We start from the raw sequence: 23,833 nt of genomic DNA on the forward strand, positions 1-23,833 counted from the left end.
CAATTCCTTTTTCCATCGTATTAATGTCGCTCCGATAACTCTGCGTTTAGTGTTTTCTTTCCTCAAGTTGCAGTGAAGTAAACGGGTCCTTTATAAAGACGTTCAGACACAGAAGAATCAATGACTTAGACAGAAGCGGCAAAGATGAAGCGAATGTGCAGGCGATTCCTCACGCCACTGGTTGGAGTGACGCAGGCGGTGTTATTTTGCAAGGTCTCACGATATAGTCATACAGGCCTTCCTGCCCTAGTGCTCAACACTGAACGCAATTAGCCACAAGGCCGGATAACAAAGCACATGCTCGCAAGCTCAGAACGAAGCAATGAAAATTATCTGGTCGTAACAAGATTTCGCCGTCTTTACACTTGCGCTTTAACTCCAAAATTAATTATTTCGCAAAAGAAGTGTACAGAGTTTGAGAATATTTTTTATTCCTCCAAATTATTGCGCGGTTCGTTCAAACTGGGAAAACATAAGGACTGAAAAAAATATAGGTACTGTTCATCTCTCATATTGACCCAAGATATCAAGTGTAGACATCTATCCTGAAGAAGAGGCTTTCCTTCTGCAATGGTGTAAAGTTTGAACGGATGATAACGAAGGAATCGAAAGCATCGAAGAATATGTTAGAGTGCCGAAACTTAAATGCAGGACGCGAACTGAGTTGACAAGCGCGGCTCGTTTGAGTTAAGCAATGTAGAAGCCGTGATCCGGACGAGCACGGCTCGTCCTTAGAGATAATGGTACGGACAACGAGTACGAGTACAGCTCCGGCTTGGTAGTTAAAGTGTTCTCTAACTAGGAACCACATATTATTTGCCGGGGAAAGGGGGCGAAACGGATCCGCGAAAAACAAGAAACGCCACGACGCGTGAAAGTACAGCTTCCCCAGATATAATCGCAGTGAGAACACCTTCAAACGGTGCTATCGGCGTTCAAGAACTACACACTCGCAGCGGAAATAAGAAGACAAGACAAAGGAACACAGCCCTTTTCGTTGAAAGAGTAATTCTTCTTTTAGCATGAATGCTAGAAGGAGAACTGCTGTTCCCGCGAAGCTCGTATGCAAATCAGCCACGGAGCTCGCGCACGAGCTCGAGAAAAAGCCCTATGTACAGAGGGGCCGCACGCGTTACCTTTACCCACGTTCTAATTGCGTTGGCGTGCAGTTTTCAACGTAATCTACACTTGGCCGATTTTTTCTCTGGGCACCCGGTACCCGTTTAGCTTTATAAGTAAAAGAATGACAGATGGGACATTGAAAAGCTGTAGGTGCGCTGTGGAGGGCTATGGGTTAATTTCGACTCCCTGCGGCTCATTAATGTGCATCCAAACCAAGACGCGCGGACATGTTTACACCTAATTTTTTTTTTGTCAAAATGCAGCAGCCGCTCCCGGTAATCGTACACGCGACCTTGCGCTCCGCAAAAGAACGCCACAATGACTGAGCCACCGTATATAGCGGGTAGCTCACAGGCTTTGGCTTTTGTCCGACGCTTCGGAAGTCCTAGCGTGAGATACATAGACGGTACTAAAAAGGCGTAGAATGAAATAAAAGAAATAACCTTAGTAGCTAACGATTAGTTCATTGAACAAGCACAGTGCCAGATTCCAACTTAGCAGTACACGGTCGCTGCGGCAGCAGCGGAAAGCAAGCAGGCAGCGACAGGAAAGCGTTCGTCTACATGCATCGGGAGACAACCAACCAACGTGCAGAAGCGCTAGGATAAGCACCCTCGGCGTGCGGTCCGCCTCCACTGGCCGCTGACGCCGCCGTGGCTTGTATGAACAGGGAGCGGGAGTTCCTGGACGGGATCTCCGGCGGCGGCATCATGCTGCTGGCCGCGCCGAGGCCCAGGTCGGACTCGACGCTGTTCAGACTAGACGTGTCGGACTCGGTGCACGGGAAGCTGCCGCAGCCCGACTGCTGCAGCTGAGAGCCCTGCTGCTGGGCCAGCTGAGACTTGGCCATCGAGGGCGGAGTCTCTGGGCTGGACACCGGCGTGGTGGGACTGCTGTTGGGACGCCGCCGGCTCATGCCCAGCAGGGAGGTGACCGTGGGAAAGTCCAGCCTGTCGAGTTTTTCGGAAATCCGGATATAACTAGCGCCGCTCGGGCACGGACGTACGGCACCAAGCAGTCTCTTTGGCGACACGTTTAGCTGTCCACGCGGGAGACAACATTTCGCAGCATACACGTCGCTTCTGGCACATTAAGTGGGGCAAGATAAAGCCTCACCGTGCCAATGGGCCTTCGGTACAGAGATCGCGATGACGTCAGAACAAGCTTTGTACGTAGCTATGCGTCGGCCCACAGGGCGCCATCCTGCGTCTCCTCGCCGCTGCGCTCGCCGCCTGTAGGCTTCGATTTGTTGCTGACTTCTACAGGTGAGATGGCTTTGCTCTCCGCGCAAGCCACTCTTTTGAGTTCGAACGTTCACCCACACGGCAGAGGCTGGCGGTAGAGTGTGCAATGAACGCGACACGATCAATACGACCGCTGCCTCCCACGAGTTCCGTGGACACGACGTGCAGGCAATTCGCAACGGAAAGGACACAAGATGGAGCCCCGTGATCCGCTTTTCAGGGTGCTTCGACGTGTCTGCCAGACTGTCGGCGTGGGCAGAAGTCCGGCAAACCTCCCCTGAATGGGTGCATGACGGTGGACTTCGCTACTGGTTACGACGTTCTCTGTGTGCGATATCAGTCATGACCACATTTGCAATAAAGGGCCCACAGAGTCTCCAGGGTCGCGGTGACGGCGCTTCGAAACTGCTGCTCCAGGGAGTGCAGTATGCAGCGCTGTGGTTGCTGCTTCGGCACGTTAGTGAAATTTGTTAGTTGTTCAGGCAGGCCAGTTGCTTTGTTAAGAAGGTCCATCAAGACGCCATAACAAATGCACCTAGCATTGAGGCAGAAGCACGTAGCATTAAGAGGTAATTGACATAACGAATGACGCACTGTGGTTTTCTGAAATAACATTAGTTCAAACTCAGAAACAAATGAATTGAGTGACAAGTCGGTGTCGGGTGGGCGTTAGCTATTGCACCAAAATATGAACTATAGTTCGTCTATATTTAAAGATACGGAGGTGCGACAAACCAACGCTTCCGAACTACGCTGTTCGACAGCAAAAGATATAGCGTGGCACCTGAAGGGAAGTAACGTTTGAAAGCGGTGGCCTTCATTTTAGCGTACGTACATGGTTCAGAACTCTCGTCTGCAAGATAGTCGTTCACGGGGATTTACCTTTCGAAATATAAAAGGGCGGTTTTAAGTATAAACAGTTATTGGACTACTGAATATTCTTGCCAGGTTTCCCGACATAATGAACGGAAAGAAAACATATTATAAAACTCACCGCCGGCTGCTGCTTTGAGATGGCGATCCCTGGTTGACGCTTTTGGAACTCTGGGCTTTAGGCGTCTGAAGTAAAAACGTGACTTCTTTAGTAACAGTGCAAATAGAATTTAGACACTCTAAATACATACTTAATATTCGTGGGATGTTGAGATGAAGTAGAGTGTAAGTGCGTGCGGATGAAAACCTAACTGCTATTACAAATTTTCAATTACCTACCCTTAATGCCGCATCAAACTGACCAAACAAAAGCCGGAGAGACGCGGTTAACCTTTAAGTGTATCACATCAAGCGTAGCTCAATTTATGCAACTCTGCGTTTAGCCTAGTTGTCCCATGGCTCGCTAAGTACCAGCTAAGTGCCAGGGCTCGCTGCTATTGTGTTAACAACAAATGGCTCTCATACGACTAACTGGCAGGGCCAGATTTTCAGCGCAGGATAAATGGCCCCAAGCACTTCTTCCTGGACTTCACACTCGAGTGCAGAACTTATTCTTACCTATAACTCTACATGACTCTCTTTGATGGCAAATTCACGCAATCATACCGGAAAGAAATGTCCAAACGAAAGCTGTTACAGCGTTACAGTTAGCTTTGAAACGCAGTCTTCACTGCAGCGTGACACAGCTTGAAACGAAACGCACTAACAGGCTAAAATGTCTTCACCGCAATACATCTGGCTTGAGGTCGAGCGCTCAGTACACAATGAAAGAGTTGAGTTTCTTTATTAGGAAATAAATTAAAACGATTTTCTGAGCGCTCAAACAATGAGCTGATATCCTCTGTATTGCCTATCACGCGGTCTAAAAATTCTTGCTATGTACCTGAGCTTTGCGGGAATTCAGATTTTTGGAAAATTTAGTGTCGTGTAAACTCTTAAGGCCGACCGTAGGCCTCGTTGCAGTAGCCACACACGCAAATCCTTTCTAGCACTTTACGCGGCAACAGCGTATTGCTAGATACTCTAAAACGCTATAAGAAACCCTTCTTTTCTCGTTTTCTCTGAACCGCGCGTGTACGAGGGGGGGAGGAGGAGGAGGAGGAGGAACAGAGCGTGACTGACCCCAGTGGCGAGCGGCGTGTTCTCGCCGATGACGGTGTTGGTGAGGCTGCTGCTGCTGGCGCTGGACGAGGAGCGCTTGGCCAGGTTGGACTCGACGGACTGGCTGCGGATCTTGACGCTGAGCGCCTTGCGGAAGAAGCCGTCCAGGAAGCTCGCGCCACTGGCCACGGCCGAGGAGCCGCCGTTTGTGGCCGCGCCCTCGTCCAGCTCGTCGCCGGCCACGAAGCTGGCGCTGCCAGAGAACTCCTGCGTCTTGCCCAGCAGCTGGTCGTGCAAGTTCTGTAGCAGCGACGACCGGGTCCGGGCCTAGAGCGCGGTGAATACGAGAACGGTTCGCCTGTTCGTGCAATACATGTTGAAGGTGCTCATAAAGTGCACCGAATTAATACCACATGCCAAAGTTGTGACCGAAAGTCACAAATGACGAGCTCGTGACACACGACACAAGGCGCGTAGCGGAAGATAGTCTGACGCGTAGCGGAAGATAGCTGGCCGTTAAGAAATTTACGAAGGCTTTCAGTGCAGCGCAACTAGCGCATGAACACAGAGGAAGAAAAGGACGCGCCGTATCCACAAGACAGTGTGCGCCCAATTTCTAGTTGCACTACGCTGAATGCATTTTATACCGACAAGCCCAAATCACAACCATAATCGGCCCTGAGGAAACTTATACAACCAGCCGTTAAACGGGCACTTCGAGGCAAGCCTACGGGAACCCATGTGAAGGTCGTACAAAGTAAACATAACTGCAAGCTTGTCTTCGTCCTCATTCCTGTCCTTGTCTGGTTTGAGCGCTGTGAAGTTAACGCCATGGATTACCGGTGCTCATGTAGCGTCTAGACTCTCTCCACGTTTCTTTCGCTGTATCCCCACGTCATATAATATGAACAAGCTATCCAAACGTCGCACTCATTCGCAATGGATCCCCATCTATAGCCCTGTCTCAAACCTTGCTACAACTACAATTTTGTTGGAGGACTCGAACCCGCAGCGTCTCTTCGCAAATACAGCCTGTCTGACGACTTCGTCGACTAAGCGACGCCGCTAAATCATAGCTTAGCATAACACGACCGTTGCAAAATTTATAGAATCGCAATCCGAAAGTCTAATTTGTTTCAATGTTTATGGCCCTTCAAAGCAGGGAGAAACTCGACTGACCTCTAGCCGAGCAAACTGCTCGGCCCGGTACGCAGCGTTCTCGGCGTTGATGAGCTTCTGCAGCAGGAACTCGCGGAACTCGGGTCCAGCCTCGAACTCAGCCGGCACCGGCAGCTTTGGCTCGAAGAAGGGAACGTCCAGTCGAGCAGTCACTGCCACCCGGTACCTGGGCACGGTAGAAATGGGCAAATTAAGGGCTCTGTTTGTGTACATTCTTCCATTTCGTTACACAAGGAGTGAAACTCAGCACGGCTACTAACGCGGGAGGAGACGCAAAACCAAACGACAGTGTGCAAAACTGACTGGCGTGTCCTCCAGTGTTGGTAGTCGTACACTCAATTTCACTCGGCGCTCTACAAGGTGAATGAGCATCAACTATAGCGCAATTACTCAGCGTCATTGCTCGTGTGCAGACAATTGCGGTGCAACGAATCGATAATTATTTTGCGACATCATCGCCCAGTGACGGTTTGCTTCATGACATGGCAAATGGATACTGACGAAATCCGCAAGTATCACCAAAAGAAGAAATGGACATTTACCGGAGGCAACTCGTACGGTTTTTCGAGATGGAGAGCTTCGCAGTTGAAGAAAAATTTTGTCCTCGTTCGGGGATCGCACCCGGCAGCAACGCTTTTCCGGGTCAGTTGCTCTTCCATCTGAACTAACCAGGAGGCCAGGAAGCTAGCAGAGTGATGTCCAATGGGTGGACAAACTCGAACTGTAGCGAAACTGAACGTCGCAAATCGGCTGTATGGAAATTCGCAATGTTGACGAACTTTGATGAAATGTTGTTATTCACTCGAAGTTACACGAGCAACCCACACGAGCCTCCTTTGTAGCTTCGCGCTAATATCAGGGGGATGGCAATTTTTCGTTTGCGCTAACGCCATAGCGTTAAGAAGCTCGCGTCGCAGAAAATCCGGGGTCAAACGTCGCATCGTCAGCTATATTTCTGAGCCACATATTTCAATTCATTCTATTTATTATAGACAAGAACGGCACCGCGAGCGGCGCTGCTGCGCCGGCGTTGAGAGCGCCGCATGCGGGGCAAAATTCAACAAGCGGGTGGTACGCCTCTCCCATCTCTCGTTCGCACCGCCTTGATTGCCTCTTGCACTGTGCGTGTTTGGGCACGTTTCGTACCGCGCGCGGTGTGTGCCTACGTGTGTGTGCGTGGACGTTTTATTTGAAGGGCGATGTACAGTCTGTTTCACATTTAGGAAAACTCGGAGCGCATTGCATCAGGCCCCGCACACTCAAGTTCTAGCGATCGCCACAGAGGGCGAAATATCAACCGCGGCGCGTTCCAGCATCAGCGCGTAAGTGGAGTTACTGTAATTTGGTCGCATACTTTAAAATTTGTCTCTTTTCTGCTAGGGGCGCTCAACGCGGCTCAATATTTGATCTATATATGCACACATAATAACCGTCAAACACAGTTAACATGTAACTTTCTGCAAAATAAACAGACAATTGTTTCTATTAAACTTACGTTATTAAAGCCTATGCTTTATTAGTTGAATAAAGGTTTTAAGACCTCACTGACGTGTGATAAGCAGCAGCCCACTGGTATCGATTGCAGTCCGTTCAAATTGTACGGCGGTTATATTTGCGAACGGGTTGGTTCTTGCCTTTGTGCAGCATCACACAGGTTCGTCTTAATTAGCCAGCAATAATATCTCAGCCAGTTTCTGCATCCGACATTCGATAGCCGCTACCAGACGATCGTGCTTAAAGACGGTGAGTTTTATCAGCTGCGGCGTTTCGCTGGCGTAATGCGTACATACACGGCTGCCGTCGTCAGTGGTCTGCCGTGTCTAGCCGCGTAATCACGGGTTGCTTGAAAAAAAATGTGCTAGCTAGCGTGAAAACTCGTCGCTGGAACCACCGGGCACAGTCTGTCTGAAAACTACCCAAGAAAGTGGACTAACCTTGCAGCTTCTGGGTGTGTGCACCGGTGAGTCGAAAAACAGTGCTTCGCATTTTCAACTTGCGATTTCTTCGGGTGCAAGGCGGGTAAAACAGATTGCTGTAGTCATTTTTTTTCAATGTGAAAAATCATAATAAATTTATTGCTCTTCAACGGCAATTCAAACAAGGCTCATGTTATTTTGCCACGTTGCTAAAATTCCTAACACGGAGTACAGTGTAAAAAGAGTTTTGGCTGTGCCTGCACGAATGATACACTGCGATAAATTCGCAGCAAATTAGTGCACGTGTACTTCCGGTGATACAGTTGGATTAATATCATTTGATGCATAATAAAATTACTGTGTTTATTACTTAGTAGCTGGCAAAAAATTAATCGAGGCTTCGCAAAGCACAGCCCGCACAAGGGCACCATTGAAATAAATGCACACTCAAAACAGTGTTGTGTGTGTTTTCTGTCATGGAGCGTTTTGTGCACTGTTTTTAGTCGCACATGAATCACAAACTCACCCACGCTTCCACCATAGTAACTGAGGCTTTCTTCTTTTGCCTCCAGCCTCCAAGATGCTGCTATATTTGATCACCACTTTGGACTCTATTGTCTCTGGACGTAAAGTCACCAGTGAATGTGTCAACACAGAGGCAGAATCCTCGCAAGGTATGTTTCTGAACACTTCAACTAGAACTGTGATTTGTTCATTTATTGGACAAACTTTTGTTTCACCATTCTTTGCGCGCATGTTTGACATGGCTTCATGATTTCTCTTTTCAGGAAGAAGGACAAAAGAGAGATTATTGACTTGCAAGCTGCCCACGCCAAGCCATAAGAAGCTCAACGGACACCATAATAACAACAGGTCCTCTTGAACTACGTGCCTCACCATGAAATGTTTGCAAGTTTACCAGATAGAGGGCTGTGAGCCCTATCAGGAAAGCAACAGTCTACAGTTTTGTATCGTACTGAGCGGGAATGCTAAAATTTGACATACAAGCTTGCTTAATTTTAAGGGCATTTTATGATAATCGGATTAGTAACAAGTTGAGTCCCGACTTGTTTCTTTTCGCGTGATATAGCAAGCCCCTACTTGGTAATGCACAAATTCTGTCATTTGCTATTTGAAAATCAGATTTGCGGGCATCACCAACAAGTATCACATGCTCCTTCACAGCGTTAATTTGTTACATGAAACTGCAAATAATTTTAAAGCGTTCAAAACCGCTTCAGTGCAATTTTGAGGAAATGATGCTTCATGTTCACTGAAACTCTGGCAGTCACTCTTCACTTTATTATTCTATTTTTTTTATTTAAAGTACGCTCAGGGCCGTATGCCATTAAAGAGGGGAGTGGTTACAAAGCAGTAGAGTAAAACAAACAAACAAGAGCAGTGAGTTTTCGTAATACAATGATTCTCCTGATTATACAATGTTAGATAATGTAGTGCAAAAAAAGTTTGTTATCAGTGATGGCTACGATGCTTGAGAGAAAATGGTTCCATTCCTGAGATGTACGGGGGATGAAAGATTGAAAGAAAGACTTCGTGTAGCAAGAATCAATCCGTGCGTTACTGCGATGATCGATGGAGTTTGAAATGTACTTGAGGCCATGGTATGATGTCGTCGTGAAGTGTGGTATGACGGAAAATTTTATGAAATAAGTGCTGGTTAGCTTCATTGACGTTATACTCGCAGTACAGTTATAATTAGAAATAATGATACGAGAAGAGTTATTTTGTACTAGTTCAAGTGAAGTAGTAAGACTAAAGCGACTGGGATCCCATATTGCAGATGCATATTCCAAGTTTTGAGCTTATTAGCGTCTTGTAAAGGTGTAGTTTTAAAGTAGACAGCGCTTTGGAAAAGTTGCACTGTAAGTACCCGAGCAGGTGAATTGCATTGTTAATGACATACTCTATATTGGTCCAATTCAATTTAATTGTAATGTCTACACCAATATACTTATAGTACATGATGAAATCTAAGGGAGCATTGTTAAGATGGTAAGTGATAGGGTTAGAACTATAACTGGATATTGCATTTTTCATTTGCAAAAATTAGTAACTAGGCTAGCCCTGCACCGTAAAAAGTGGCTAGAACAGGCAACTTCACACAACTGGCCTCAAACATGACGAACCAATAAAATCAATTTTTCTTTCTCTTCAAATAGCAGATGACATACCTGAGGACAGTGTGTTCACAAAAAAGTTTTTCAAATATACTTGAAGTTTGGCTTAACGTTCAGCCAATCGACAGTGGGCAAGCAAGGGAAGCCTCAGCGTGGGAACTTATCTTCGTCGCCGCCCTCACAAATATGTTTGATTTTTCAAACGTTGGCTGCAGGCTTAGGCTTCCCTTGCTCACCTCTGTTACTCAAGTGACGTGTTCATCTCCTTGTAACCTTTTATTTTTGCATTGTTTGAACACGCAAACCAAGATGTTTTTTCAACATGAAACCTTAAATTGCATTTTACAAGGATCCGTGAGTACTAATTGGGCATACTTATGTGTTTATTTAGTGTCCTTGTTTACACACAATATTGGCAGAGGTCCTTGTAAGCACTGTCGTCTCCATAACTTTCCTCGCCTTCCTACGAGTACTCCACTTGTGACAAAGCCTTTACTGCTGCAGCTGAACACTAAATGTGCAGTAGAAATATTAAGAACACACAATATGTGATCTAAAATTTAGGATAACGTTTTTTTCCCTCTAGACTTCGCGCCTATCGCCAATGTGTTATGAAAACAATGCGACATTGCAACTCGAGCTTACCTTACTGACAGTACATGTTTGCTGAGCACTTCTTATGTTTTCTTTTTTAATCTAGCTGAAATTGTCGAAGGCAGACAACATACATATAGTATGGAATACGTCAAACAGCACTGTATGCAACACAAGTACTAGTGTAGGCGAGCACGATATCGTTGTCCTTGCTTTAGCGGCACGCCGAACGCGATGAGAAAACTTCGCTCGAATTCAGCTTTCAATTCCGTTAAATGCATTACTATCTGTGTTTCTGTATGTTGTAAATTCAGTAACTGACAAGCCCGGAACAAACATTTATATAGAGCAAAATAAACATTTCATCATTTCAAAAGAAGTCTTTCGTTTCCTTTTTGAAATTGCACCTGACAGATTCGGCGCAGTCTAGGAAAGGTCGTTCGCAATCATTTCTACTAAATAATGAAACGATTCCGCCCCAAGGCCACGCGGGGTTCAGCAGAAGCGAAAAAAAATATAAATGAATACCTCGCCGAGCAGCGGAGCCGGCGCGGCGTGTACCAACTGGTGTTCAAAACGCGCGCGCCCAAAACCGAAAGGTGTTAATACCATCCGCTTGGTGTGCTACAGTCAATTCAGCCGCTGGGCTCTATGGGAGTGTCCGCTCTTGTTGAAATTTCTTTCTCTGTGGTTATGTCTCTCGATCACCTGGCGGTATAATTCGTCCATACGCCTCATGGATAATTGCTTTATCAAGTGAGAAAACTCAATGCAGACGCGTCATGACACCCAGACCTATATACCCAGGCCTTCCATATGGTGCAAGCCCTTAACTGAACTAATTGAATTTCTCAAGCTAAAATACGTAGAAAAATCGTGAACAATGACTTGTGCACGACCTATACATATGATATATCTATCGGGCTGTAATTTCACTATAGGAGAAAACATAATTCTGTTACGCGAAAACTCAAACAAACCCCTTCACATACATAAACCGGCCGCGGCATTCACAGACCGGCCGCGTCATCCGCCATTTTGTGCGCGCCGGTGCGATGGGCGTCTTGAGGGTCACGTAGCAGCGCGCACGGTTCCTTGTATAAGCTCCAGCTGGCGCTCGCCTCCGCCGCATCGTAAAACCCACGGTAAACCCCTGAAACTTCGTAAAGTAGTGCCACTCTCCTCCTCCGCCTTCACTCCTGCTCGTTTCTCCTCTCTTTCACGCTCCCTCCTCGACCATGGCGCCGCCTACGATGCTCGAGCGCAGCAGACGACCTTTCGCAAAGTGAATGCACGCATAGCAAGGCAGTGCTCTTCAGGCGTTCACGTTGGCTTTCCAGCTCCGCGTAACTTCGTGTACAGCATATAATTTCTAGTCGGATGGTTATACAAATTCGGTAACGGCGGCTTTTGTTTCATTTTTTGATAACTATTTCTTAAAGAAGTATCTGAACGAGTGTTAACGCTGTGCGTTGACGACTGCGAATGTATCGCGTACCCTACAATTATGTACGCAACATTTGTCAAGGGCGTGTCGCAAGATCTTGTAGCGAATGGCTGTAAATAACACGTTTACCATCGAATGACAACCTATTGGCTTCCAGCAAGCCCTCAGCCTAAAGAATCCGCGCCGCCCTTACCATGTGAATTCGCGGCGCGTACCAGCTATGACCTACAAAGGCCGACGGAGACCACTGCTCCGGAGGTTCGAAAGTGTATTACAAGCTACAGTGCCGCCAACGTGCGTGCTTGCCAATCTAAGCGCGCGCAAAGCCTCAGAGGTGGGCGCTGGTGCTATTATGTTTCTCGTGTCTCAACGTCGACAGAAATACCGCGGCCGATCATCTAGTCGGGACTGTGCGTACACAAGAAAATAAAATAAGTTTTTAGCATTCGTGCTCGAAGCGGGAGCGCGATAACAATGCTTGACTCAATCTCGAACAAGACCACTGTGGCCTTAAGCAATTTTTTTCAGGTTAATGGCTTATCACGAATAACACTTCATCGTGCGTTGGTTCGTCCGTTTACTAAGTGACGTACTTGTCGCGAACCGAGTTGCACTGAGGTGCATACATTGAGGACGGTTGCACTCCCTTCGAAGTACATTTGCGCGACATGACTTTATTAGTGAAGTCATGATCGCGCAAAGAATCCCCCCGCCATGACGCGGCCGAAATTGCGGCAAGTGAAATGATGTTTTATCCATAGGTTGAAATGATATGAAACGGCATTCGAGTTGCAAGTTAACAGTTTATTTTCACATAGATGCATTACAGATTTGCCTTTGCAGTCACAAGTCCGTGTGCACCATTTATTGTCTGATTGCGTAAATAAACGCACCAGCCTAAGATCCTACAACAAGCGCGTCTCAATTAGGCATAGCCACTGTAGAAACTAATAGTGGAATGAACGAGCAAGCGAACGATTATACGAGCGCGCGAACTAAACGAACGAGCAAACGACTAAACGAACGACTAAACGAGCGTGTGAACGAACGAGCAAACGTCTAGGCACGAACGACGACTAAAACCAGCCAGGGAACGGGCGGGCGACCGCACGTTTTCTTTGCGAGTGCTCCACCGCCGCATCTTAAGCTTTGCACACTTTGAAGCTCACGCGAATTAGCACATACGTCTCAATTACCTATGATTCGGTCGCTCGACGACGAACGCACCGCGTAACACGGTTTTGGGGGAGCACGCACGCTTTTCATCGGTGCCTCTGTATCGCAAATCCACCGGGCGACCGCCAACGAGGAACACGAACAAATGAGGCAAGCAAAGCAAGTCTATCTAAAGAAGGCTAGTAAGTAACCACAAAAGGCAGAGAGTTGCTCTCCTGAGGCGCTTTCATGATCGAGACTGAAACTTTATCAAAAGGACTGCGCTGAATCTTAAAAATTTCGTAATCATGTTATCGCACGCAACCTCGCGTGCCCGCGAACTCAAGCCGGTTGGCGTTCAAAACGATTAAGCGCACCAAATATGACTAACACGGCCACGTAGTGCGCATATAAGCAAAGCAGACGTTGCATAAAAATCGTGTTAAAGCGTGCGTACAATTGACAACATGCGCAGTGAACTGTGCAATATCTACTACGTTATTGCCCGCAGCACAGTACGCAAGCATGGCACATACAATACTCTGAGAGACCCACAACTTACATCGCATAGTCGCGCGGAGGAAGTTGGTCGGAAGTTCTCCCTCCCGATTCGGTGAAGCCATGTCGTTCTTCTTAACCCGTTGCGCTTACCGGACGGTATCGCGAACATATTCTTGCCTTTTCTAAAACTATATTGGCATCAAAACGCGCAGCAGGTCATGGTAAGAGAAAATGACGTGAAGCGACGTCGCACTTGCCACAAAACATCCTTCAAGGCGTTCACAAAATCAAAACAACGCAGAATACGAATGGAAGGAATGGAGCCAACAAGCGCCGCTTCTCGAGCAAAAATGGCACTGAAGCGTGACTGTAAACAAACGAAGCCGGCGCAAGGGGCCACGTGATGCCATTAGGCCAATAGCGGCGCGGCGTCGGCTTCGGCCAGAGCGCTCGAGGAGGAGGCGGCATTCTTCAAAGCGTGGCACTACTTTACGAAGTTTAAGGGGCTTTACCGCATCGCGGCCCACGCAAGAGGCCGTCATTTTCCGTGGTTTTACCACAAAGCTCGCCTTCGTGCATAGCGTTCGCGGCAAGCGTTCCCAGGCAAACATTAGGTAACATATATATATATACACTCCAGTTGCTGGGAAGCGTGAGAAGCTGCAGTCAGGGATATTTGAATGATATCGCGTTCCACTCTTAAAGGCGAAGCTTAAGCGTCCTCCAAAATTTTTTCCTTGTGATATATATCCGATAGAAATTCTGCGATGAAACCGACTCGTTGCTAGCAACAAGTATTGCGACGCCAGACGCGGTCGTGCGAGTAATAACTGCAGCTTGCAGACTGCATGGGTACCCAACCTCATGCGCAGTCAGCCTATTAGGCCTCATCGTACGTCCGTACAACGTGACGGCGCCTCTTCTCGCGTCTGCTAAAGTCATCTACGAAGGATACTAAACAACAAAGCAAAAGCGAGGCTATTGGCCACTTTTAAGCAATAAACACGAGAGAGAGAGAGAGAGAAAGAGAGAGCATTGGAAGCAGTGCCGCGTGTTTGTTAAATGCATAAAAGGGTTCAGCTGACTAACAAGCGTTGCACCGCCCACTCTTTGCGTCGTCTCGTCGCTCCTGTATAGCAGCGCGGCTCTGCTATACGGTATGACTGTTTATACAAAATGATAAGTCGCGCGTCCGTTACGTACCTGGCTTTTTTGCGAGCGGGAACTGTAATGTACACAATAAGCGGGTCAATAGTTAGCGAACATTTACCGGATGTTCGTACAAGCAAGCTCAAGCCGTGTTTCTGATCTGCCCCGCGCATGGTGCAGTGACTCCGGCACAATTTTATTTTTCGGCACTAGGCTCCCTCTAGCGTACGCAAAAAGACGCAATTGCGTTGGGCCACGGCCGGTCTCCAGGGGAGCGCGCGCACCCCTCCAGACCGGCCGTGGTTGAGCACTTATAAATATAAGACGGACGTCTTAGTGCGCTCCCAAGGAACACCGGCAGCGGCGGTACCGCGCTTGCCCAATTCGCAAACTACCTCCTAGGTTCAGTTACATTAGGCGCTTGCCGCACGCTCTTTAACTTTCGGTGCACTATATATTTCCAGAATTCTCCAATAAGCGAGAATTCTCTGTCCGCATATTGCAGCAATAGAAGGAACTGCAATGACGTCTTGTCAACGCACCGCGCAGCAATCGATTTCCATTCCTGGCCCAGATTCAGCGTCCACATTCAAATTCGCTCGTCTGAACTCGCCTGAACTGAATGTTCCGACGAATATTTGGCGAGAGCACGGTCCAGCGATTGCGAATAATCTGTACTATATTCAATAAAAGGGTTCCTCTCTGCTGCGCCATTCAAGCAGATAATTTCGTCTTATTGCGTCACTTCACTGCGGAAAGCATTTATTTCGGCGCGACCTTTGTATAGTTTGTATTTTGAACATTACATAACATAATACAGTCGTGCGGTGGGTTCCTTAGAAAAAGGTGTGCCCGCTGTATAGCCTAAACGGCTCCCATATTGAACTTGAAGGCGAAAAAAAAATCATGAAAGGAGTTCGAGAAAGGAGATCTAGAAAGGAACCATTAGCCTGATATGACCAAGCAATCCAATAAAGAAAGCAAAGAAGAAAATACCAGTCAGACAGCATGGGTCGTTATACAGGACTGAAGAACACAGCGAACTACGACGATGACATTTCCAGTCAACGACAAAAAGAAATCCTCTCAAGTAAGAAAATATCGCCAATACCTAATGGAACTGGTACAGACAATATTCAGGACGTTGACCCCTTTGCGGAGGCACTCCGAGGTATGCGCTTCGTTTTTCGATATCGCGCACCAGTGGACTCTAGAGGCTTCGAATTTCTCTCTCGGTGGCGGACTTCGACTGCATGTCGTTATCGTGTTCAAATATAGGCGTGGAACCACATCGGGCGCGGTGACTATAGGGCTGCCAACTTTCCCGAATTTGTCGGGGACAGTCTCGACGTTTGAATAAAAGTCTCCAGTCCCGATTTAACCCAGTCGGGAAGGCCAGAGGTCCCGAATTTCACATTTAAGGAAATGCTGAGTAACAATAAAGAATAAACCGAGTTTTCTCCTTATATATGACCCTGGCAATTAGATTGCACATTGTTTTCTTGTGTTTTGTTGCATTGTGATAAACGCCAAGCTGGTTTCGCTTTCGTTGCGGTGATCCTTCAGCATCCCTCTCCACCAGCACAATCAGCGCGACAGCAGGACCGCCGTACGACTTGGGCGGGGCTCTTGAGAGCAGCAGCCAACCGACGAAATACGGAGCTCAGTGCTAGTGTTCCCCAAGCTCACTGCCCGCGGGTCTTCCCAGGTCAGGGCAGCTGCAGCTCCATAGGCTCCTATGCATGGACTTTGTCCTCACACCGGGCGTGCTTCTTAGAACGGTGGCGACGGTACGGGCCACCGCCGGGAGAGAAGCCCTCCGTTCCCGTCTGCTGACTCCCTCACGTCGCAGGAACCCGGTCCCTCAACAGCCTCCGAAGACTAAGAAGCATCCCAGGAGCCACACATCAGTGACCCCATTATGGCGTGGCTAATTTGTTTTGGGAGTGCCAGCATCGGGAGTGCTCAGCATCCGGACCTCCACATGAGGGCAGTGCGAGTGTCGTCCTACGTATATTAAGCCACTTTATCATTGCGATAGCAATTATATGAACGCTCCAGGCGCATTTCCGCCGTCAGCGTCATCGTGATTTTCTGTACAATGTCCAAGTGCGATAAAATTGCAGCCGCGCGTCGTATGCTGTAGGCGCGAAGGAAAACTTGCGAGGGTGAACCGAGAAGTATGGTGGCTTGAGGCGCTGGTGTCTTCTCGCGCTCGCAAGGGAGGAAGGATGGGTATGTGTGCATCATCCTTTCACACGTGCTAGAAGAAGAGGGGGGGGGTAAGACGGGGGGTGCACGAAGAGGGCAGGTTAGTGCGTATCTCCTCTTGTACTCCAGCTGCGGCTGAACGCAGCCGCCCGCATCCTATCTGAACTGGGTTCGAAGTGTAGCCGGTCGGATAAGCCACTGGCTTCGTGTGCGCTCCGTTCTGGCGCGCCAAGTTCGCGTTGAAGCGAGATGCAGCACGAAGGGGAATTCCTTCGCCGCTGCTGTTGCTCTTCATCACGCTACCTTTCTGACAGCGAGTATCCGCGATCATCGAGCGAGCTGTGTTCGTGTTCGCGTGTGCGCGCCTGACAACGCGCTCATTAATTTAGTTAGTAAGCGTATGTTTACAGCAGTTTATGCAGCTGATAAAACGACTAACTTTATTTATAGCCGTCTAACAATTTTGTGTCGAAATCAATGCTTCTCCTGTGATGCAAAACGGACGCTTTTTTTTTTTTTGGAAAGTAGCGACACTCTTAGACCTTTGCCGGCGCCTCCCCAGCTGCGCCCACTGTGCTCCTCTCCTTCATCCTCGCTGTAGCCGCGCAGGCGCTTCCTGAGCACTGATTGGCTGCAGCGCACGAAATCGCCCTATCAACTACGCCTCCCATCACAAAGACATCGCGAAACTTGCTTTGGCTATGTTTTACTTTTATTGCGATAGCAACTACGCGGACACTCCAGGCGCATTTCCGCCGTCGGCGTCGCCATAGCCGTGAGGTTCCGTATAAAGTCCCAGGTCGATAAAATCGTCGCCGCGCGCCGTACGCTGTATGTGAGAGTGAAAGTGTGCCACGGTGAGCCGGGGATCGCGGCTCAATCTCGCGCACGCATGGAGGAAAGCGAGCAGGAAGCGCATGTCTTCCGTCGCGCGCTAGGCTCAGGAGGTAGGGTAGGGTAGGTTCAAAATACAGCAACCCCCCCCCCCCCGCCCTTTCTGGGCCGTTGTACCTTGAAAGCTATCTGTGAAAGAGACACAGACCGCCGCACGCTGTGTTTTCGCGGCTTAGTTCGCGTAGATGCGAGACCCAGCACGAAGGTCAATTCGCTCGCTGCTGCTGCCGCGCTTCTTCGCTCCAGCGTTTTGAAAGAGAGTTTCCGCGGTCATCCAGTGAGATGTGTTCATGTTTTCTTGAGCGCGCGTGACACCATGGTTGTTAATGTAGTTAGCATGCCTTTGCTTACAAGCTTACACGGCCGATAAAAGTACTATCCTCAATTCGTATAGCTGTCCACCAACTTGCTATCGCAATCGATGCTTCGGCTTTCGGGCAAAACTGAGACTCTTTTTTCCGGCTGCCATTCCCCTGCCATGTGTTGGTCGCGCTGCCACGGCGCACGTGAGCTTCGTCTGACGGAAGAATGCCTGGCTGCAGTGCTTTTTAATGCCGCAGGCCGCCGGTAAAAGCGCTAGCGTTGTTTACAGTCCCCCAAAGAAAACGAGACGTCGTGCGCCGAAATTACTGGTTGCACAACACCGGAAGAAAAAGACTCCGCCCCTTCAACGTACGCCGTTCTGTGCGAGGCAAGTACTGTACTTCTCCTGATAACTGTAGACAAGATTGCACGAAGGCTTTTATAATTTTTGCAAGCCACACTCTTAGTTCAGTTTACAGCAGAACACCGGTAAACTGCACATAAAGCGGGTGTTTAAAGCGTCTCGGTAACTTCTTTTTCGTTTATTTTACTGTTCGCGTCATAATACAGAAAGCGAATGTGCAAGAAGAGTGAAGGAATACAGTAAAGATACGCTAACAATGTTATATGCTCGCAATAATACATTATAATAAAATTACCTGTCTTACTGTTTATATTTGTGAAGATATTATGTAGAAGATATTTGTGATATGCGTATTTGTTTTTTACCCATACGTGGATTATTTATAGCTGTATACTATATGAAAGCTATGTACACTGTATGAAAGCCAGGCCAATTTTTCGCTTTTATGTACTTTCCTCCATCTTGCGGGCTTTCTCAGAACTGATTTGCCAAAGCCGTGTTTCGTTGTTTTATATAAGCGATATTCGTACTGGTTAGCCATAAATGAAAACTATATATTTTGTGTGTCTAAAAACGTTTCCAGCGAGCACCTTGGATTGGTTCAATTTTCGCCCCAAAAATAAAGACTTCCACACAAATTTGTTTGTCGGCTCTATTAACCAGTTCAGTGTGGTTTAACGGATGGTGTTAGTTCATTGGGCACAATACAACGCGTAAATGTTTAACGAGTTCAATTTCGCGTCCATTACAATCGTATTGAAGGCTGCATTTGCCCGATAAAATTACGTTCACCAATGAAAAAAAAAGAAAGTCAGACGGTTACGATACTTCCTAGCGCGAAATTTGAGCGCAGCTGTATGCTTGTTTTTCATTTCGCGATACACTGAGGCCAAGAATTTGAGACCGAAATCACCCGGACCGACTGGCAGTGGACCAGTACCGTCAGCGTCTTCGCAGAGCAAGTGGCAGCACGGGAACGCTGGCATAATGAGCGACATCAGAGCCAGCTGTTGAAGAAGACGAAGACGAACGCGCGAGCAGTGGAACGAGCGTGTTCGCGCATATACGCCGAGGGACGGCGACACTCAACCCATAACGGGTGCCTAAGAGTTGCGCTCTTAAAACAAACAAAAAAAAAACTCTAAGGTCACAAGACCTACTCCGAGGATAATGTCCAAGCGCATTTTTCTCCCGAGTCATGCGCCCACAAGTAGCGAACGGTTAAAGCAGTCTCTGAAACATCTCTCATTAATTTCACTCGCATCCCGGGAAGCTCCACCGTTCCGTGGAGTTAGGCGTCGGAAGTTCTAGGACGCCGGCAGCGAATGGCTTGAAGGATAAAAAATCGCGAGCGACAAATTGTTTACTGTCAAACCAAATAACGTTATCTTAATTCTCATGCGTGAACGTGAGAAATTGGCTTGATTTTTCTAACGCATGCTATATGTACCCACTCTTGAGACTGTGGCGTTACGAATGGACAAAGAAATATCACTTAACAGCTGTGTAAAGTTACGTCGGCATCCACCGTGCAGGAGCAGCCAGAAGCATTAAAGTAACGTTATGTGGCTGGCGTGCTTTATTCGCCACTTGTTACACAGAATACCAGCAAGGAGAATCATTTGCCGCCTCATTTCTGATAAAATTTACATGTTGCAGTTGTAGTTGGTTCATTATGAAGCGTTACTTTCGCGTTTCAGTGCAGCACAAAAGGTACCCACAAGCAATTGCCGTTATTGAGAGAGACAGGGCGAACATCAGATTCGGGTGCACCAAAATCTACTACCACACCACGAATTCTGGTTCACATATCTCCTACCCTCCATGACGACTCGTCTCGGCAAAAATTGAACTTTCGGTTGAAGGGATTATTCGCAAACGAGATGTGCTCATGCTATCAGCACAACTAGCGTTAACTACTAAAAAGAATTGCTTCAAATTTTCCTTTTTTCCTAGAACTATTGTTGAATGGAATAATCTTACTGATGACGTTGTAACCCAATGCTTACTGCCATTATTTTAGTCGCGCCTATGTTTATGTAGCGAGTGATTTACTGTGTGTGGTTCAGTAACTGCTTGCATTTGCACATCGCGAGTGACCTATGTTATGTATCGCTTTATCTTGTACTTAAATTTTTCAATTTCACTTTGTATGCACCCTGCTAAGGTCCTGGAAGCAGGACCGCAGTATAAATAAATAAATAAATAAATAAATAAATAAATAAATAAATAAATAAATAAATAAATAAATAAATAAATAAAAAGTTATACCAGATATACTTTCGATACCCTGGCTATATTCAAGCGAATACAGATGGTTCTTGCCAAAGAAATTCTTCTACAGCTGACTGTCATTGCAGAATGGAACCAAATACGGACGTTTAAACTATCTTATGCGACACCATCAACAACATCTGGGCTTTTTGCAATGTTGTATTTGTTACGATACGCAAATTCAATGCAAACGGGGGAACAATGGGCCATCCTTTGTGACTCGCGGGCAGCTTTGTCTTCACTTTACGGTGACATCAGCAATTCGCAAAACATGACGCTAGTTTACGAGACCCTAAAGGAGAGAGAGAGAGAGAGAGAGAGAGATGCAAATGAGAGAAAGGCAGGGAGGTTAACCAGACTTAAAACCTCCGGTTTGCTACCCTGCACTAGGGGAAGGGAAAGGGGAAGTAAAGACGGAAAGAAGAGCGTGACAAAAATAAAATCGTGAGAAAAAAAATATGAAAAGGGATGAAATGGGGTCCTTATAGTCTTTCCTAAAGAACTCACAAAAGCAAGTGAAGAGGATCGCACAATCAGGTTACAATGATACCTGGCCGTTGCAATACCCCTGGAAACGTTGCAGCAGACAAGAGAGCTGGACGAGCGCATGTTAATAACGCCACACATGGTCCTCCTCTAACGCAAGGCGAACTGCGCCACATAATAAGGCAGACCTCGACCCGTGGTTGCAAAGCGACCTGGTTCGATCAGAACTTGACATCTTCACATTTCTTCCACATAGACCCATCGCTTCAATTCGCAATCCCGTCCACATTAGGTACAACCAGAGCCTTTGAAGCACTCGTTCCCTGTCTGCGGCTCGGTACCGCGTACACAGAACACTTTCTACATAAAGTTTCAAGAGCTGACGGCCCGGAATGCACTTGTGGCCACGCGGATGAGGATGCACAACATCTTCTGGTAGAATGTCCGCGACACGACGCTCACAGACAACGCCTAGCACGCGATTTAGTGGCATTAGACCGCAGGCCCTTCAGCTTCAGGAAGATCTTAGGTCCTTGATCGAGCGTTACTGGCCCTTCAAAGATTTGTAGAAGCGAGCAATATTCTCAGAAACTATTGAGGAGAGAGTTTAAGTGGGATAAGCTCATTCCACGGGATTCTTTTTAACCCAACTTTGGCTAACTCAGTGCCTGCATTAATGTACCTTCATTTGAATCTAATCCGCACTTTCTTGTGTGCCCTGATTTTAGTGTAGTTGTGTAACCGGTGTTTGTATTTACATTAGTGCATCTATGTGACTGGACTTTGTGTTGCTGTGTTTCTGAGTTGACTTTTAGTTTTAGTGTGGCTTTACTGTATACTTATGTGACTGGACTTTGTTATTATATTCTCGAGTTGACTTTTTGTTTTCACGCGTTTAAGTTAATTTTTTAATCTCTACGTGAAAAGTAGTAGCCGGCATGAACTAAAGGCGACAACATCTCCTAAGTACCATGTAATGACAAAAAAAAAAGAAAGCGACGTAGCGAAGTTCAAACGCGTGCCCAAGCGCCTTCGGTGCGCTCCATAAAGGCGGATTTGTAAAAAAAAAAGCTATCACGTACATTCTTGCTTATCTTACGCTTATTTAACGCCACGCATACGAAACGATCGCACGAGCTGTTCGCAATGTTTAAATTTTCTGCGTGCCGCATCCCGCCGCGCCGCGGGTGGGCTCATCGGTCACGATGAGCAAGGGACTGAACTACTGCTGGATAGCCACATGTTAGAGCGCTTCCGCCGATTTATTTCGGATACCTTTTCGAAAAATATTCGTCAGCGCGACCCATCGTAACTCTACCACAGTCGTACCAGTGCCGTTAGGCGATTGATTCCGCAACAATGCTTTAAACGGACGAAACAGCGAGCGCGCAATGCTTCCTCCGCGGCGCCCGTCAGCCGCTGGTAGGAAATGCGGGCCGTGCGCAGTACGCCGGCCCGCAGGAGAGTGAAATACGAGAGGAATTTGAGAGAAGAGCCCGCGCGCGCGGAAGCGAGTGTCGCTACTCTCCCGAATAGAGTGGTTTTACGTCACACGAGGAGCGGATTAGGCCGGCGCGACCGGATCGGCGGATTCCGACAGGGCCATTCTGAACTCGCTCTTGGGTTTCGCCAAGGACGCGCAGCTCCTGCGTCGGTTCCCGAATATGTCTCCCCCCTCACTCTCCTTCATATTCCACATAATAGGCCTTCGAGCGATCCCTTAATAAATCATCATCATCATTATAATCATCACCTTGGCAGCCGTGTTGGCCGGCCAGGCAACTACTGCACATTTAACGCTAGAGCGCGGAATATTTCGAACCACGCACACCCACCCACTTATGTACCACCAAAGTTACTCACACCTTGTTTTTCCTTCTTTACAAAGTTATTCCTCGGAATTTTGAGAACGGCAGCCCACAAACAAATGTAATAAAAAAAAACACCGACAGCGCATGTCCTTTATGTTAGCTCTTCTCGGAATGAAATATTAAAAGTACGAAACAATCACAGGAGATCGACCCGTGCGAGCGGCCCCGTTTCTACGACAAAGCTTGCCTAGTCGCATAGCGTTCGCAGCCAGCGATTCCCAATAAACATTACGGTTACATAAGCTTCAGTTGCCGGGAAGCATGAAAAGATGTAGGGGGTCCTTAAACGCTATCGCGTTCCGCTCTCAAAGGCGAAGCTTAAGCGTCCACCAAATTTCTATTGTTTTAAATATTGACATGGTAGCACTCAAAATATTTGCGGAACTTTGTTGCAGGCACTTGCCTGGAGCCTTCGCGAGTCTCCGCTATAATGAATTCGCATTAAGTGCCGGGCACATTACAGGCGTCAGCCATATAAACGCTACGGACTCCTGCGCCGATCTACAAGAGGGGTTATAGTTGCTCTGACGTTAGGCACGCTGCGTCCAATGTTCCGTCACGCAATCTTTTACCCGTCCAGGTTACGACTATCGCCAAAAGCACCGTAAACGGTACCCCGTGCCTTAAGGAGCTGTGAAAGGTGCTACTTTAGGGGCAAGTACACATGTAGAGATAAGGCGGTCAAGTCGGGCTCTTATATACAGATACCTTTGGCGTCCCATGTGCAGGCGTCCCGTCCTGACGGGCTGAACCACGACGAACGAGTGCAGGAAGTGCGAGGCGATCATGGTGGGCATGAAGGGCGTGTTCTCCTCCTGGAACACGATGGCCACGATGTCGTTGCCGATGTGCCGCTTGCGCTGGAGCTGCGAGTGGATTAGGTTTTCAGTGCGTCAGTTACGGTGGCGGTATACGGTCGCCGTTCACAGTTTTCCTCAGATGCGGCGCCGT

General features: G+C 47.6%; 1 protein-coding gene across 5 annotated transcripts in view; it reads right to left on the reverse strand.

The window, feature by feature from the left end:
• RapGAP1 (Rap GTPase activating protein 1) overlaps positions 1-23,833 on the reverse strand; it is a 314,819-nt gene that overhangs the window by 13,009 nt on the left and 277,977 nt on the right. For 4 of the 5 annotated variants that reach the window (XM_075685746.1, XM_075685745.1, XM_075685748.1 and 1 more), the window contains 5 exons: positions 23,591-23,748; positions 5,580-5,745; positions 4,422-4,727; positions 3,361-3,425; positions 1,735-2,072 (listed from right to left, as the gene is read on the reverse strand). In XM_075685746.1, the coding sequence (XP_075541861.1) occupies positions 1,735-2,072; positions 3,361-3,425; positions 4,422-4,727; positions 5,580-5,745; positions 23,591-23,748 (1,033 nt within the window). Of the gene's footprint in view, positions 1-1,706; positions 2,073-3,360; positions 3,426-4,421; positions 4,728-5,579; positions 5,746-23,590; positions 23,749-23,833 lie in introns of all 5 variants that reach the window. The other variant, XM_075685747.1, reaches the window with a different exon arrangement.

This window comes from Dermacentor variabilis, chromosome 3, assembly GCF_050947875.1.
Source record: "Dermacentor variabilis isolate Ectoservices chromosome 3, ASM5094787v1, whole genome shotgun sequence".
Taxonomy (NCBI): domain Eukaryota; kingdom Metazoa; phylum Arthropoda; class Arachnida; order Ixodida; family Ixodidae; genus Dermacentor; species Dermacentor variabilis.